Here is an 18,459-nt window from a genome sequence, read left to right on the forward strand (position 1 = left end):
ACTGCAGTTAGTTAATTGAGCCCCTTTTATGTGATAAGGCACAGGGCTAGGTTCTGGGGAGATAAAGTGAATGAGGTGTCTCAAGTTCATAGTTGAGCAGCAAAGTACACATATGAGTAACCAGCTCTGGTGGCAGCTCGAGGTAGCAGCAGAGTGCTTTAGAAGGACAGGAAAGGAAGCGATCAGTTTTCACCGGTGGGTGGGAAATGGCTTCACAGAGAGGTGATATTTGAGCTGGGCCTAGAAAGAGAAAAAGTATTCTGACAGAGGTTTCCCAGGTGGATGATGGCGTGAACGGTCATGAAAGTGAGAAAGTGCATGACATGTTCCAGAAAGTAGTAACCTGATGTGTGTTTGGAATATGAATGATGAGGGTGAAGGCATGGCCTAGAGTGCTGCCTTTTCATCCTAGGATAAAGCTGCTAAAGCTATGAAAGGAATCTTCCCATAACCTTCCCAGATCTTTAAAAATTGGCAATAGGTTACTGGCATTTAAATGTGCTGGTTTTACATGGGATGAAACTTATTAACATTTGGCATGAAGTTTATTAGGTGAATGAGGTGATCCTTTGGCAGGGGGTGGGTGGCTCCCAGTCGCAGTAGCTCCTTTTTCTCCTCTGTTAGTTTCCTGCCCTCTCCACCTCCTGTCTCCCTCGGCCTCTCTTTTCCACCAAGCCTGTCCTGCCAGGCTTTGTGGGGAGTTGAGAGATGAGGAACCTGACATTGGGAGTAGGGGATGGGATGAAGAGTGGGGACATCCCTGAAGGCTTGATCTGCAGGGGGGAGAGGCAGGAGGGGAGTGGGTGGGTGGTGGTAGTGGTAGATTGTTTACCTTTGTAAGTGTGTCCATTCTTCTTTAAAGGATATGGGATAAAAAATCTGATATTATCACTTTGATGCTAAGGAGTGTCCATAGTATTAATCCTAGTTAACAGAATTGATTAATATGAATAATATATTTCCAGCACTTTTTTAGAAGGAGGTTTAGGACATTAATAGATAAAACCTTAGGTTTCAACTTTGAGGATGAGAAAAACAAGAAAATTTTTTTTCCCTTTTTTCTGGAGAGCCCCATATGAAGAGAAACATGGAGTTGAGCTTTGAAGAGGAGGGTCAGGGCAGGAGGCCAAGATGGGGAGGCTCCCTGTTGGGGTCTTTTTCTTCCTGGCTTTTGAGCCACAGCTTCTAAAAATATAGAGGTAGCAATGGTGTTTTTTGTTTTGTTTCAAAGAGGAAGTGAGTACCACACGAAGGCGGAAACACATCTCTGCACTCCAGTGATTTGGATATGTTCTAGAAACTGAGTTGAATCTGAGAACTCACCAGGCCAGTGGTTCTTAAGCTCTTTTGGGTACTGGCTCCTTTTAAGAATCTGATGAAAGCTGTGGACCCTCTTTTTAGAGAAATATGCACATGAGCACGTTGCCTTTTACTGTAATTTTAGGGAGTTCGTGGACCCTCTCAAGCCTGTCCATTAACTCATTCATTTACTCATTCATTCCTTTAGCCAGTACTTATTGAGCACCTGCTGTGCTCACTGTTTTAGGTGCTAGAGATAGAGCCACGAACAAAGCCCAGAGATACTCTGGCCTTCTTGGACCTTAGGTTTAGTGGAAGAGTGAGACAATAAACGAAATAATGTTGTATATTAAAAGATGATTAGTGCTGTGGAGAATAATAAAGCAGAGAAAGAAGTTAGGGTGATGGGGATGGGAGCTGCATTCTTTAATGGAAAATAAAAGCCTTTTTTTTTAAAAGGCAGGAGATTTTTTAAAAGAAAACGCCAAAGGAGATTTCATGTCTCAGTATGTACTACTTAAAATAAACTCGGCATCATATAAAAGAAGAGAGAAGACACTTTTGCGATATTCCAATTGATATTTTATTTCTAATCTCTTACCTACATCTTGCTTCTCCCTTGTTTCCGGTAAAAGCCTAGAACTAGATCAAATGCATGTTGATTTTTGTTATTTTCATAAATAACTGTCACTCAATATTTAATCCTTTTAAATACATTAACTTTTACGAACTCCCAAATGTGATAGAGTTCTACATTTTCCCCCCAGAAATATTAAGAACCATGTAAAGAACACCTGCTTCAGATCATTGGACCAGTTCCAAATTTAATCAGCTTTTTGGAAATTGTTTTCATTAGATGTTGGGAGGCTAGAGTTTAATAAAACACAGCTTCAAATTATTGTTTTGGAAGGAGACAGGGTGATATCATATATGCAGGATTATAATTACTATTATTATGCAATTTACATCATTATAGTATAGTATGTTTATGTAGGTATATAAATTAAAAGTAGTTGGCAAGAAACATACGATTAAAGTATAAAATATGAGAACAGATCTAAATAAAATGAAAATGGATCATAAGCAAAGCTATACAATTTAGTTGCCTGGTCAGAAAACACGGTTTCTTTACTTGGGCTATTCCTGATATTTGCTGTTTCTGGGTCTTTAGTGCAGCGTGCCAGTTCGCAGGCTTCGCATTGTTCGGATGCTGTCACTGCTTTGTGCTGGTGCAGTTGACTCAGTGACCTTGTCTCGTTGTTGATCACAGTCACCAATAATCTGGGGGAAAGAGACAACTGGAGAATTTCAAAGAGACAGGGCGGCAGCACTCCTGAGTTCCACTAGTTGAAGGAGGCTGTCCTTAACGGTCACTACTGTAGAACTGAGCAGGGGACAGTCAGATTGGAGAGTGAGAGACACAGACCTGAGGCTGCATAGCATGGCCTGTAGAAAAAGAGGGACATGAGGAGTCCGGAAACCAGGCTCAGGGTCAGGAGTCCTCACCGAGTGTGATCTTATTCCTATCACAGTTCCTCAAGGAACGCCTTTTTTTGTCTATAAAGTTAGGATAAGACAGTTTAGGTCACTAGGATTGCTTTGAGGTTCACATGACACATGAAAGTACTTTGAAACTATAATGCACTGTTTAGATGTATGATATTGAAGAATAGGGTGCCCTTTGAAAAAATGAAACAATTATATTTATACTATAGTATGCTAAGAGGTTGCTTTTTTATTTTTATCAAGAAAAAAATACATGTATTCAGTTTTAAAAAGTCATAGTACTATAAGGCTTATACGACACATACCCATCCCCTCACCAGCCCCTGCCACCCAGTCCCCTTCCCCAGAGGCAACAACTTTCAGCCCTTTAAGTTGTTCCCTCTGGAGTTGACCTTCATAATTCTTTTACTTTTATTGTGGTAAGAACACTTGACATGAGATCTATACAGTATTGTTGACAATAGGTACAAGGCCCTATAGCAGATCTCTAGAGCTTATTCATCTTGCTTGACTGAGACTTAATGCCCGTTGATTAGTATCTCCCCATTTTCCTCTCCCCTCAGCCCCTGGCAACCACCATTCCACTCTTTGAGTCTAGGAATTTGACTATTTTAGACACCTCATATATGTGGAATCGTGCAGGATGTCTTTCTGTGGTCCTTCATATGATTTAACTCACCCACTACCCCTCCCATCTCCCACGGTTCTACAGCTTTCCCTTTATTGTTCACCTTATTGTGACTATATCAGTATTTTTCATTGATGAACCAAGTAATGTGCTATGGCCGTGTCTCCTTTCCTTATATACTTTTTTCTCCTGAGGTTAATGATACCTCTTGTTCACCTGCTTAACTTTCTGTGTATTCATGACTAGTCATTTCCCTCCTTCCCATGGCTTCTCAATGCAGTTTTCCTGAGGGGGGTACCTTCAGGTGGTCTTTCAGCCCTCGGCTATCATCTGGGCTGACAGCCCTGCAGGCTCCCTGCCAGCCTCCATTCTAGTGTCTCCCTTCACCATTATCCTGGGCTCCTCTGCCTCCTCAGTGTTGGCCCTGCTCCCACATCCCACTTGTTCCACTTTCTTGGATATTGTCTCATTTTGGGAGAGCACATTCTTTTTTTTGTGAGGAAGATTAGTCCTGAGCTAAAGTACGCTGCCAATCCTTTTGCTGAGGTGGACCGGTCCTGGGCCAACATCTGCGCCCATCTGCCTCCGCCTTACATGGGACGCTGCCACAGCATGACTTGATAAGCAGTGCGTAGGTCCACGCCCGGGATCCGAACCCATGAACCCAGGGCCGCTGAAGCGGAGCATGCGAACCTAACCACTACACCACTGGGCCGACCCCTGAAAAAAATATTTTTTATTTAAATTTTTCATTTAAATCTGAGTTGCAAAATATAGGTATTCAAGTTTCCTAAGATAGTAAAAATATACCTTCAGTTGGAAGAAAAGGATTAAATCAAGTCTTATTTTTTTATTACTATTATTATTTTTTTGTGAGGAAGACCAGCCCTGAGCTAACATCCGATGCCAATCCTCCTCTCTTTTGCTGAGGAAGACTGGCCCTGGGCTAACATCTATGCCCATCTTCCTCTACTTTATATGGGACGCTGCCACAGCATGGCTTAACAAGTGGTGTGTGCCTGGGATCTGAACCAGCGAACCCTGGGCCGCCGTAGCGGAGCGCGCGCACTTAACCGCTTGCGCCACTGGGTCGGCCCCAAATCAAGTCTTCTTTAAAAGTGATTTTAGAAAACATGATTTGAACAGATTTCCTTCAAATCTTTCTCTTCTGTCTTACTCATGCCCACAAACACATACTCTTAAAATAAAAAGCATATTAACAAGCATATGGGTTTCATTGTTTTAATATAATTTATGCCGTGGAAAGAGTTACGGTTTAATAAAAAGAGAGGCTCTTTGGAGTCAGGAAGATCTCAGTCCGCTCCTGATTGTACACTGATTTGTTGTATGACCTTGGTGAGTTTCTTGGGGGCCCCCCTCTGCCTTGGTCTGTCTCTGTAAAATGGCAGTAACACGGCTTCAGAGTTAGATGACATAATGTACTTAAACCACCTGGCAAAGGGTAGTGGTTGAATGAACGTTAGGATGTTTCTCTTTCCCTAAGAAAAGTAAAACATTAACTAGTGTACTGGTTAGTTGTGGGCCGAGGGATTTTCCTGTGTGCAGAAACAAAGACCAGCCAAGAAAACTTGTGATCTAGTAAAGAAAACGCCAAGTGAGTGCTTGGTTTCCTCAAATAAACAAGAATTTCTCTATCCCCATTCTACATGCTTTTTCAAACTCTGATGATTAGGATAAAAAGTAAAAAAATCACTTTTCTTTTTGGAATCTCAATTGTGGACTCTCTTTCTTTGCGTTTTATGGGATATTAGTATTCGAGACCAAAGTCTTTAAGCTGCTCTTTTGTGATGGGCTTAGGGACCACACAGCACGAAGAAAAGTGACTGCTAGTTCAGATCTCCTGTCGGTATTTTACTTTTTGTAAACAGCTGTTTTGAGATATAATTCACATACTATACAACTGACCTGTTTAAAGTGTACAACTCACTGGTTTTCAGTCCATTCACAGCATTGTGTGACCATCACCACCATGGAATGCACTTTCATTACCCCAAAGTGAACCCCTGCGTGCTCAGTCACCACCCCCGTTCTCCATTCCTCCTCCAGCCCCCGGAAATCGCTAATCTATTTTCTCTCTCTCTGGATTTGCCTGTTCTGGATGTTTCACATAAAGAGGATTATACAATAGATGGTCCTTTGTGACTGGCTTCTTGCAGCACTTTTCCTGTTAACACTTCGTTTGGAGAACAAGCAGAGGCTGCCAGAGGGGCTCTGTGACAGGTTTCATTTCCCCTCAGCAGTCGGCAGATAATGCTAGACACTGAACTTCAAATGGCTTTTAAACTTAGAGCAAAAAGAAAATGCAACAGTTTTGGGGGAATTTTGTTACAGATATTTGGTACACTGTGTAAATACATGCTACTTAAAATTTTTTTAAAGTTTTATAAACATAATACAAGCTCCACATATTCAAAAAAGCACAATTTGATGAGTTTTGACGTATGTGTATACCCATGAAATGATCACCACAGTCAAGATAATGAACATATCCAGCATTTCTGAAAGTTCCCGTGTCCTTAGTAATCCATCTCTTATTCTCCCTAATCTGATCCACAGGCTATTACTTGTTTTTTAAAAAAAGATGTATAAAATGAGATAATATTTGGGAGTAAGTACAGTGGTGAGAAACAGTATGTGTGCAGGCTAGCTGGGTGACCTCGTATGAGTGCTGTAACTTCTCATTCTTTGTTTTCTCATCTGTAAAATGGAGATAGTAGTACCTCGCTCCAATGTTGTGGTCAGTATTTAAACATTTTTACGAAGCTGTTAGTACACTGTCTAGCACATAGTAAGCACTCCATAAATGATGTTTATTGTTAGTTATTTTATGTCGTGTTATACTAAAGTATTTGATACATTAGATAATTCATCATCATTATTATACATCTGGTAAGAAGCCTAACACACCATAGGTACTCAGTTCATATTCATTCCCTCCCTTTCCTCCTCAATTCTTGATAAGTATACCATATGTTATTTGTTATTGTTCACTAACCCTAAGTACCAACTTTGAGAGCTGATTTGAAAAATTTACATTGATTCATCCAACACATTTTATTGAGCACATGTTGTGCTTCAGTCACTGAACCAGGCCCTGTGCGATTCCAAGTTGAATGAGACATGAGATAACATCCTGTATTCCTGTAACCAGGGTACAGGGCAGAATATCCACAGATGATGTGTGAGCAGAGTGGCATGGAAGTTGAGAGGTGGGAGTGAGTGTGTCCAGAAGTGGAGACGCAGGGATGGTCCCATGAAGGGGGTGCAGTTTGATTAAGGTCTCAAAGGGATGAGGGAAGACATTTTAACCTGAGAAGTGGGATCAGTATTGTGCTGGGCTTTAATCTCAGTCTGGAACAGTCCCAGTGTAGGTGGGACACAGAGCTGAGTAGAGGAGTTGAGTGACAACTGGAGGGGAGGATGGGGTAGTCCACCGACAGGCTTACCACCGGGCTGAGGAAGTGAGACATTTTGTCGAGCAGTGGAGAGCCAGTGACGATTTTTCAGCAGGGGAGGAGGTATACCATAAGTAGACTGTTTTTGAGGTGTCTCTTTTGTATGGATTGAGTTGACAGGAAGACAGTTGAGCAATCACGAGGACTTGAGAGTGTCCAGATGTTACTTAGGATCTTAACTAGGTTAGTGACCATGAAAAAGGAAATGGGTAAAAATGCAAGAGATGGATGGGGTTGGTGCCTGACTGGTTGTTGGGGTTGGGGTTTTCTTCTTTTGGAATACTTGAAGAGTGTTTACAGTGTGCTAGCCACTCCTAATTCAGTCTCCACAGCAATGAAGTGTAGGTACAATTATTATACCCATTTTTCAGATGAGGAGACTAAGGCTTAGGGCAGCTAAGAGAAATCTTTGTCGTCCTCCAGTGCTGCTGCTCCTTCTCTTCCCTTGTCCAGGCCCTTTTCCCACTCAGACCGTCTCAGTGACCCTCAATTTTCCTTCACCAGCATCTCCCCATCTGCCCTCTCTCGTCTCTGCCCATGCTGTCTCCTTTATTCCTCACCTCTCACGGAAGCTGCTGTGACACACTCTAGGTCATCATTTGCACGCTACAGTGTTTTCTCTAAACATAAATTGGGTCATGTCTTTTTTTTTTTAAGATGCTTCCTCATCGTCTCTGGGTGGAGTACGGCATTCAAGGCTCTTACTGTGTTCTGACCTTTACAGATTCAATTTGTTCCCTGCCCCCTAACTCTATGTTCCTAGTTGGCTCTGTGCCTTCGTTTGGGCATTTTCTCCGCCTGGAATGCCCTTCTTCCTTTTCTCTGCATCATGAGCTTCTCATCATTCTCCAGGAACTCGCACAGGTTCCTTTGTCTGTATTGCCTTTGGCAACTTGGCGCCTCATTCCTTCTTATTAGCCTATAGCATGTCTTGTATTTTATTTAATTATATAATACCACCCTTTTCAAAACTGATGTGCAGCAACTTATAAAAATACATGTAGCAGTAAAAAAACACAGATGGATGAACATATAAGAGCAAATGGACTATTAGGGTAGAAAATACAGCCAAGAATAAAGTTGGTATAGAAATCCATTTCATCTGGCCCACACATTGCTGGAGGTGGCTTCAGCTTTTACTTGGAACTTTCTAGTCAAAGCTAAAGGGGTAGCACGAACTGTTGGAGTTTTCCCAGTGATGGTCAAATGAATGAAGCCAGCTGCATTCATTCTCAGAGAATGTTACTGAGAATTGAAAGAAATGTTTCTGGGGTGAGTGGGAAGGTGGCGGGGTTGGGGGGGCAGGAGGTGGTACCAAATGTTAAAGACAGCCTACAGTACGTGCACGGCTAGTTTCCGGAGGTGGCTTCCTGTTGGAGCCCTTGATGCAGCGCTGTGGCATGACACTAAAGCATGATTTATACAAGGCAGGATGGTGACTGTAAAACAGGGCTTCTTGTTGGTCTAGCTTAATCCAAGGGTAAAAGGCAGAATAACCAAAGGAGTAATACTTAAACAAATTCTGCTGTAGTTATTGTTTTACATCTGTTTACCCCAAAAAGTGGTCAGCTTCTCACAGGCAGGGACCATGTTGCACTTTGGTTTGATCAGTGGTAGAAAACCTGAAGGCTAAGGAATGAAGAGAACCGTCTGTGGCTGGTTTGCCCAGGAGTCATCACAGTGCTCTGCTGTCAATTCCATGTACTCAGAACTCAGACTCATACTTGAGATCTGAGATCCGTAACTGAGACGTAAATGGTCCTGAGTTTTCTTTACTGTTTCCAGGGACTGACCTGCACTGAGGCAGTGTCCAGCAGCGCATGCACCAGCCAAGTGGAAGGGCAACAGCAAAGTGACCGCAGCTGGGCCCATCTACCTCTCACACTTACAGAAGAGAGCCTTTAAAAAAATTAATAAATTTAGCAGTCCTCAAAGTTTTCGATCTTCCCTTTGTCTACTGCATTTGGAACTAAGAAGATCTTGCATGACTGTACTGTCATGATTATTGAGTCAGATTCAGAAAGAAGTTAGGTATGCATTCTCAAGAGAAAAGCAAAGGGCCGGCCCCGTGGCTTAGTGGTTAAGTGCGCGCGCTCCGCTACTGGCAGCCCGGGTTCGGATCCCGGGTGCGCACCGACGCACCGCTTCTCCGGCCACACTGAGGCCGTGTCCCACATACAGCAACTAGAAGGATGTGCAACTGTGACAGACAATTATCTGCTGGGGCTTTGGGGAAAGAAAAGGAGGAGGATTGGCCAATAGATGTTAGCTCAGAGCCGGTCTTCCTCAGCAAAAAGAGGAGGATTAGCATGGATGTTAGCTCAGGGCAGATATTCCTCACACACACACAAAAAAGAGAAAAGCAAAAACAGCAAATATATTGAATGACTTCAGTTCTCCCCAAATAGCCCTTCTCTATAATTGAGGTCAAAATATGTTCTCTGATGACCTAATAACTTCTTTTCTCCCCATTGGCTGCTTTTCTTTATACACATAGGAACTTGATAAAGAACTCCCAGTGCTTAAGCCATATTTTATTGATGACCGTGAAAAAGCTGGAGTGAGCGAAGCTGGCTTACGAGTCACGTGGCTGGGCCACGCAACGGTCATGGTGGAAATGGATGAGCTCATATTTCTCACGGATCCTGTCTTCAGCTCTCGTGCCTCACCGTTGCAGCACATGGGTCCGAAGCGTTTTCGTCGGCCCCCGTGCACTATAAGTGAACTCCCCAAGATAGATGCGGTCCTTATCAGCCACAACCACTATGACCACCTGGACTACAGTTCCGTCATTGCTTTGAATGAGCGATTCGGGAATGAGTTGAGATGGTTTGTGCCTTTGGGTCTCCTTGACTGGATGCAAAAATGTGGCTGTGAGAATGTGATTGAGCTGGACTGGTGGGAGGAGAACTGTGTCCCCGGACATGACAAGGTCACCTTTGTCTTTACACCTTCCCAGCACTGGTGTAAAAGGACTCTAATGGATGACAACAAGGTTCTGTGGGGCAGCTGGTCTGTCTTGGGGCCTTGGAATCGATTTTTTTTTGCAGGAGACACTGGTTATTGCCCTGCTTTTGAAGAGATAGGAAAAAGATTTGGGCCTTTTGACCTTGCTGCTATTCCCATCGGAGCATATGAACCAAGGTATGTAGACTTTCAGAGAAAATGTTCCTGTGACATAGTAAGTTAACTGAACTTTAAGGTGGATATGATTTTGTGATACGTATAATTTGTGATTTTAATGGTGGACTTGGTTGGGGGTTGGTGAGTCAGATTCAATTAAAATTGTTTCATTTTTAAATATTTTAATCATAGTCATATCAGTTAAATAATTATTCAGAATCATCAAGTATATTACCAAGAAAAAAGGACCAAAGTTTAAGGAATTACTCTACCTAGCAGGAAGTTCACATACCATTCTGACTAAAGTTAAACAGATCAGCCACTAATCAAACCTAACCCTTGTTCTTCCTTTCACACGGAGACCACCCCATGACTGGAATGCACCTGTCCCCTGTCCTATAGCTCTCCTGTGTCTAGCAGAGAAAATCGAGGCACCAGCCTATGGCGTTAGTCCCACTCGAGTCAGGACTTAAGTTAACCTGGTGATGACACTGTTGGTTACTCACCACTTGCCCTCCAACCTCTGCATACTTGTCACCTGTCTTCAGGGCAGTTAAAGGTCACATGAGCATTCAAGACCTAGGAAAACACTGCCTGTGTTTTCCTTAATACTCTCTATTTAAGCAAAAGAGAAGTGATTTCAAAGAATTCAGTTAGATTTCAGTCAACTCTGGTTGATACGTACAAGTTAAAAGAAACACTGGGAACAAAGTAAGGGCTAATTTAAAAAATGTTTTATTTTCTAAAGTGCATGCACAGATACATACAGAATTGTACATAGAACAGCATTTAGGCAACCCTACGAGCAGAAGAATAGGAATACACAGATGAACTGAGCAAATTTGACCACTGGTTTCCATCTGATTTTGTAATACTTTTAAGTTCACCAAATCCATTTCTTCACTATCTTTATTAATGCTTATTTCTCCCTTTATGTTTTTTTCTAGTTTAAGGGGCTAGACATTTTTACCTTATTTTAAAAAATTATTATAACTCAATAATAGTGCTTGAATTTCATTTTTCCACTTAATTCTAATTCTGAATTCTAATGAAACTTCTCAAAACATCAACTTGTTTACAAATCAGTTTCATATGAAATTGAAATCAATTGATCTTTACTCAATATGTGTTCTTGGAATATCTCTTGTTCAGGGGCTGGCCCCGTGGCTTGGCGGTTAGGTGCACGCGCTCTGCTACCGGCGGCCCGGGATCGGATCCCAGGCGCGCAGCCACGCACCGCTTCTCCGGCCATGCTGAGGGCGCGTCCCACATACAGCAACTAGAAGGATGTGCAACTATGACATACAACTATCTACTGGGGCTTTGGGGAAGAAAAAATGGAGGAGGACTGGCAATAGATGTTAGCTCAGAGCTGGTCTTCCTCAACAAAAAGAGGAGGATTAGCATGGATGTTAGCTCAGGGCTGATCTTCCCCACAAAAAAAAAAAAAAAACTCTTGTTCATAATTATGAAAATTTTTGTATGTAACAATATATATCATATATATGTGATATAATGTGTACAGCCTAACTACACAGATTCACTCACACCATTCCCCCTTCCTGCTTGCAGCTGTCTTGTTACTGAGCTGGGAGAGGACGGGGAGGATGTTATTTGCTCTCAGAGAGTTAAACTGGGGTAGCCTCTGCTGTGTAACCCATTTCTCTAGTCAGTACTAACAGTTTTAGAAATGAGATAATTGACTAACAGAACTTCAGAGCACTCTAAAAATGTAGGATTACACCAAAAATGACTTTCAGTAATATGCTTGGGATGTTTCATCCTAACTTTTTTTAATTGATGTCTTAATAGTTTATAACATTGTGAAATTTTGGTTGTACATTACTGTTTGTCCATCACCATATACATGTCTCCCTTCACCCCTTGTGCCCACTCCCCACCCCCATTGCCCCTGGTAACTACAATACAGTTTTCTCTGTCCATGTGTTTATATTCCACATATGAGTGAGATCATGCAGTGCTCGTCTTTCTCTTTCTGGCTTATTTCACTTACCCTCCAGGTCCATCCATGTTGTTGCAAATGGGACAATTTTGTCTTTTTTTTATGGCTGAGTAGTATTCCATTGTATATATATACCACATCTTCTTGATCCAATCATCAGTCAAGGGACACTTGGGTTGCTTCCACTTCTTGGCTATAGTGAACAATGCTGCAATGAGCATAGGGGTGCATAAGCCTCTTTGGATTGTTGATTTCAGGTTCACTGGATAGATTCCCAGTAGTGGGATAGCTGGATCATAGCGTATTTCTATTTTTAATTTTTTGAGGAATCTCCATACCGTTCTCCATAGAGGCTGCACCAGTTTGCATTCCCACCAGCTGTGTGTGAGGGTTCCCGTTTCTCCACAGCCTCTCCATTTGTTGTTTTTTTGTCTTGGTGATTATAGCCATTCTAACGGGCGTGAGGTGATATCTTAGTGTTGTTTTGATTTGCATTTCCTCATCCTAACTTTTGAGATCTGTCACCACCTATTGTATCCAAGTCAAGTCAGTTAGGATTTTAAGTTTTTATTTTAAAATTTACACCAGAGTAAAAATTTTAAATTTATTTCAGATAGACATGAGGGTAGAAAGGAGTATTTCTATCTCTTTGATTTGCAGCAGAGTTAAAAAAAATCAGTACAGAGAAACACCAAAAACTGTTTTCATCTTGCCCTGAATTCTGAGTGTCAGGAGATGTGGCAGAACAGTGCTGCTCTAATCTGCTGATTAGAACACAGCGGCTTTGTTTCTAGGCTCCCGGGGGCCTGGCAACTCCTAACAGTGAGTAACGCCCTCTAGCTCTTGCAGACGGATGAACTTCTCCGAGATGTGTTCCGTAGAGTGCGGAAGCCCCTGTGCTGAGTCCACATCCACCAGCCTTCACTGCAGCATCAGCTGGCAGGGCAGACCTGGGAGATAAATAGTGTGAAGACAGCCTTGTTTCTCCTCTTCTTAACTGATGGCTGGGAAAGTCAAGGATTTGCCTGTAGGCAGTACACTTCTCCCTTTTTATCAGAAAGAATTCTTTCTCCTGAAAGTGTTGGTTTTGTCAGCTCTTTACTCTTTTGGGAGAATTCCATGAAGTAGGTGCTGTGCTTGGTACTTTCAATAAACTTTGTCTTGTTTAATCCTCACAACACCCTCACAAGGTGGGCATAATTTCTATTTCACAGACAAGCAAATGGAAGCTCAGAGAATCTGAAGTGACTTTCCAAAGGCATTCTCAGGAATTGGCAGAGCTGGGATTCACACCAGGCCCTCAGCCTCCGGAGTCCTGTTCTTTCCAGGGCATTAGGCAGCCTTTCAGTGTTTCTGCACTCTCTCCCGTCATGTTACCTGCTCTTCTGGCCAAACCAAAACACCTCCCTGTTCAGTTGTAGGGTGTTTAAATAAAATCCTTGAATAGTAATTAGAGTTTTTTGCTCCTGATCTTTAAATATCATACACTAATTTTTGGTTGTTTTAGCAAGTTTTAAAAAAATTGTTCGGCAAGTTATTCAGGTTCTTTTGCAATTGGAGTTTTGGTTTCTAGTTCTTTACCAATTACTCGGTTTTTTTGATTCATACCAAGATTGCAAAATATCTACTTTTTAAAGTAATAGACATATCTTCAGAATAAATCATCAGTAAAATCAAAATACACGTGAAACAAAATCTTACGATTCAAAGGGGACTTTTGCTTGAGACTTATCTATTGTACAGCAGTTTGTACAAGAAAGGTTTTTGCTTTTTGCAAATGGCGTACGTTTTTGTTTTTATTGATGTCATAATAGTTTATAACATTGTGAACTTTTTTTTTTTAATTAATTTATTTTTTTGTGAGGGAGGTCAGCCCTGAGCTAACATCCATGCCAATCCTCCTCTTTTTGCTGAGGAAGACCGGCTCTGAGCTAACATCTATTGCCAATCCTCCTCCTTTTTTTCCTTCCCCAAAGCCCCAGTACATAGTTGTCTGTCATAGTTGCACATCCTTTTAGTTGCTGTATGTGGGACGTGGCCTCAGCATGGCCAGAGAAGCGGTGCGTCGGTGCACGCCCGGGATCTGAACCCGGGCTGCCAGTAGCAGAGCGCGTGCACTTAACCGCTGTGCCACGGGGCCAGCCCAACTTTGCTTATTTTTTACAAGCAGAAAAGTGGACTCAAGGGAGATGGTTTTGCCTACTGTGATTTATTCCTGTGCAGAATCTTAAAGGTTGATTAGATGAAGCAGTCATTAGAATTTAGTGTATAGTTCAGAGGCCAGAATTAATAAGTTGCTGTGTTTCATCAGGTGGTTTATGAAATACCAGCATGTGGACCCCGAAGAAGCTGTAAGGATTCACATTGATGTTCAAGCAAAGAAATCTGTGGCAATTCACTGGGGAACTTTTGCCTTAGCAAATGAGGTAAGTTTGAGGGTGATAACAATAACTTTGGTTGTGTGTTTGACTTGTGATAGGACTCAGGCATCACCATACCCTGCAGTGTGGTCAGAGACCAAACTGGAATCAGAACCTGCAGTCATCAGTCATCACGTGAATTAGGGTGGTAAATCATATTAATTAGTAAAACAGTATTCATACAGTGAAAGAAAACCTCATTGCATGCTGTTCTTCTGGCTTATTTCTGTAGTTAATGAAGCGTGTTTACATAACCAAAAATATGTGTAGTCTTGGGAAAGAGAAAAATGAACCATCATGTCTTCCCTCTCAAGGCTATTGTTCTAGCTGAAGATATGACATGTACATAATAACTAAAACAGGTGTTGAAAGAGGTAAGGTGGGACAGATAAAGTGGTCTCAGAGTCAGAGACTTACTGACTAGAGGGATCAGGGAGAGCTTCATGTAAGAGGTGACATTTGAACTTGGCATTTCAAGAGGAGAAATTTAGAAACAGATGGTTGAACTTGGCTTCTCCTTTGCTTTGTGTGGCATCTTCCCTGCCCCAGGGCCTCTCTGCAGGAACCCTGTGTTTTCATGCTGTTTTAAGCACTCCCCCTCTCGGTCCTATTTCTGGCTGCCTACTCTCTGTTCCCTCCAATCAAAATTCCTATCCCATGATGCAGCAATCCTGAGCCACACTGTTGGGCGACAGAATGAAATGAACACGGGGGTAAGGAGGATGAATGAGAATACGAGTATGTGTGTGTATTTGGAGGATGGGGAAGTTTGATACTGATTTCCGCTGGTATACCGCTATATTTGGTGGCAATTTCTTATTCCACATGTATAGATATATGTTCCATATATAGACACCAGCGACTTAGATGAAGTAATAGTATTTTATTAAACCTGTGCAAGAGAAGAATCAAAGATGACTCCTAGATTTTTAACTTGAGTAATTGGGAAGATGGTTGTGTTCTTTACTGAGATGGGGAAGATGAGGATAGAAAACCTCAGTCTTCAAGGGTTACTGTGGTACTCAGACTTCAAGAATCATTCTTGTTAGAAATATAACCTCTACCTTTATTTGTTAATGAAACACATAATAAAAACTCATTTAGTCTTAGCAATTTGGAATTTATTCACATTTTGACATTAGTTGCATAAACCTGACAACTATGAGTTTGTTAAATTATAAAATAGATGGAATTCTTGGGGAGGATGTTAAGCCTATGATTTGTGAACACTTTAAAATGATTTGCATATAACTAGTTATAATAGCTGCTTACTATACTATAAGCAGATTAAGGATGTCCTTAACTTGGCAACACTTTATTTTTTTTTTTTATAATTTTATTTTTCTTTTTCCCCCAACTATCTTTTGCCCAGTAGATAGTTGTATGTCATAGGTGCACATCCTTCTAGTTGCTGTATGTGGGACGCAGCCTCGCTGCGGTGCGTCAGTGCGCGCCCGGGATCCGAACCCGGGCCGCCAGCAGCAGAGCGCGCACACTTAACCACTAAGCCACGGGGCTGGCCCGGCAACACTTTAAAATTGTGCATATAGCAACATCTAATTTATCTAGGGAATGATGAGTGAATTTCCTAGATGATGTATTTAAGCACTTAAAACTACTCACTAGTTTTGGCGGAAATAAATTTCAGGCATTATATATGTTAACTTTTTAAATGCCCAGGGTCTTTATTTTGAATATATTCTATTGGAGTAGATCATGAAACAGTGACCCTTTAAAAGGGAACTTCTGAGTTGTCTGGTGGTGTTTGCCTGGCCCTTCACGGATCCAGAGCGCGGGAACCTCTGCCTTTACCACTTACTCTCGTTTATCTTAATCTGCTGTCTTCTTTATACATAGTTGCTTGGTTGCACGGCTCTGGGGCATTTTTATCTCCGTTGCAGGACTAAAGTGCGTGCACCCTGAGACAGCCATCGGTCACTCAGAAGGTTTTCTTGCCTGCTTCTAGGTTTATCTTCTAGGTGGTTGAAACAGCCAAGGATTGACCTATGAAGAAACTCAGCAAGATACTGCAACATCAAAATCCACACCAAGTTATAGCCTATAACTAAAATTACAGCCTAGCAAATAAATCACTCGTGTAGGGTGATTGTGTAAGTGTCCTGTTGGCCAAGACTTGCAGAACATGGGGGAAAAAGAATTTAACAAAACAAGTTCTTTTTCAGTGGGAAAGAATTTCATCATTTTGAAATCTCAAACTAAAATAATTTTACAAGGGAAATTTCTTGACTTAGGCTATTTAAAGTTACATTTTATTGGTGATATATTATCGATTGCCTATATGCAAAAAAAAGACTAAAAGTAGATTCCTGTTATCAACTAATCCATTAATAAGTGGTTATCTCTAGGAATACTGGGTAACCAGTGTGCTAACCAATGTTAAAACCTAAGTTATTCAGCACTCAGTAGAAAGGCATCCCTGACCTTCTAAACATAGCTATAAACCTAGAAGTGAACAAGGTGGGAGAAAAGACCCGTGTGTGGCCAATACTGCTGGCAAACCTGTGCATTTTAAGCCAGAAAACTTTGCTGGTTTTCCTAGTACATCACTGGCTGTCCCTTCTTAGTCTCTGCCGCTAGTTCCTCATCTCCACTCCCTCTCAACAGTGAGTACCTTAGGACTCAGTCCATGGAGGTCTTTTCTCTATTTGGTTACTCCCTTGGGGATCTCATCTGCTTTTGGCTTTAAATACCATCTCTCCGCTGTAGCTCTCTAGCTCAGGTTTTGCCCCTGTAATCCACATTTATATTTCCACTTGCATGTCCATTAGGTGAACTGAAGTCCAAAACCAAACTTCATCTTCCCTCAAACTTGTTTCTCTTACATCTCAGTAAATGGCAACTCCCTCCTTCCAAGTTACTCAGGCCAAAACCTTGACTTCCTTTCTCTCATGTCCTCCATCCAGTTTTTCCCCACAGCTCAGGTTTCAGATGATATTCAGACTTGGACCATGTCTTACCACCTTCACTGCTCCCACTCTGCCCGGTACAGTCTGTTTGCAACACTGCAGAGGGCAGTGACCTTTACACCTTGAATCAGATCATGACGCTCCTCTGCCAGAGTGACCTGGTAGCTTCCCATCACACTGAGTCAAAGTCAATTCACAATCGCCTACAAAGCCTTGTGCCATCAGGTCGTTGTTCACATATCACCTTCTCAAAAAGGATTTCTTAGACTGTTGTATTTAAAATTAAACCTCCATCCCCCACACTTATCATCCCCCTCAGTTTGCCCCCCAGAACCTATCAACCACTCAGATACTGTCTATTTTCTTATTTATTCACTTCTTATCTGTTTCTGCATTAGGACGTAAACTCCAGGAAGCAAGGGTTTCTGCTGGGTTCACTGGCCTGGCTGGTCTGTACAGGTGCTCAAGATACTTGTTGCATGAAGGGTAAAAGCAGACTTACCGCTGGTGATTAGCTCAGACTGTGTGATTTTTATTCCTGCTTTGTACTTCTGCATTTTACAGCTTTGCTAATTGAAATTGGGGGAAAAAAACCCTTGAATAAAGGAAAAAATAGCTATTATACAATATAAAGATTTAGACCAAAAGAGAAATAAGTAATGAAATGATTTACCTTTTATACCTTTTAATTTAACTATTTTATTCAGTAAGAACAACACATTCAAATGGTTTCAATTTATCTGGAAAACATTTGAGAACGTTGAAACATTCTGCAACAGTGTGCTGCCTTCACTTTTTTTTTTTTGAAAAGGTGGGGAAATTCCACCTAGCCTATCTGTTCTCGAGGTCCCTGTTTCACTCTAGACCACCATGTTGATATCTGGCTAGGGGTTTGAGGATAACAACCTTTCTCCAGGCAAGAATATTTTCTCTAGCATCTGCTTACACACACACACACTCTCTCTCATTTATAATCTGTTTCTATCTTCCTCAAAAATATTGGTAACATTTAATTCTCTAATGTCATCTTTGGCATTGATTCCATTTAAGAGTCTCATGCTCAGGGCCAGCCTGGTGGTGTAGTGGTTAAGGGTGTGCTCTGCTGTGGTGGCCCGGG

General features: G+C 41.7%; 1 protein-coding gene across 5 annotated transcripts in view; it reads left to right on the forward strand.

Annotated features, from left to right (window-relative positions):
- Positions 1-18,459, forward strand: part of NAPEPLD (N-acyl phosphatidylethanolamine phospholipase D) — a 40,161-nt gene that overhangs the window by 17,504 nt on the left and 4,198 nt on the right. For all 5 annotated transcript variants that reach the window (XM_087442382.1, XM_087442325.1, XM_087442175.1 and 2 more), the window contains exons 3-4: positions 9,407-10,053; positions 14,307-14,421. In XM_087442382.1, the coding sequence (XP_087298508.1) occupies positions 9,407-10,053; positions 14,307-14,421 (762 nt within the window). The remainder of the gene's footprint in view (positions 1-9,406; positions 10,054-14,306; positions 14,422-18,459) is intronic.

The sequence above is a fragment of the Ceratotherium simum genome, chromosome 1, assembly GCF_057802395.1.
Source record: "Ceratotherium simum simum isolate JZ-2026a chromosome 1, ASM5780239v1, whole genome shotgun sequence".
Lineage (NCBI taxonomy): Eukaryota > Metazoa > Chordata > Mammalia > Perissodactyla > Rhinocerotidae > Ceratotherium > Ceratotherium simum.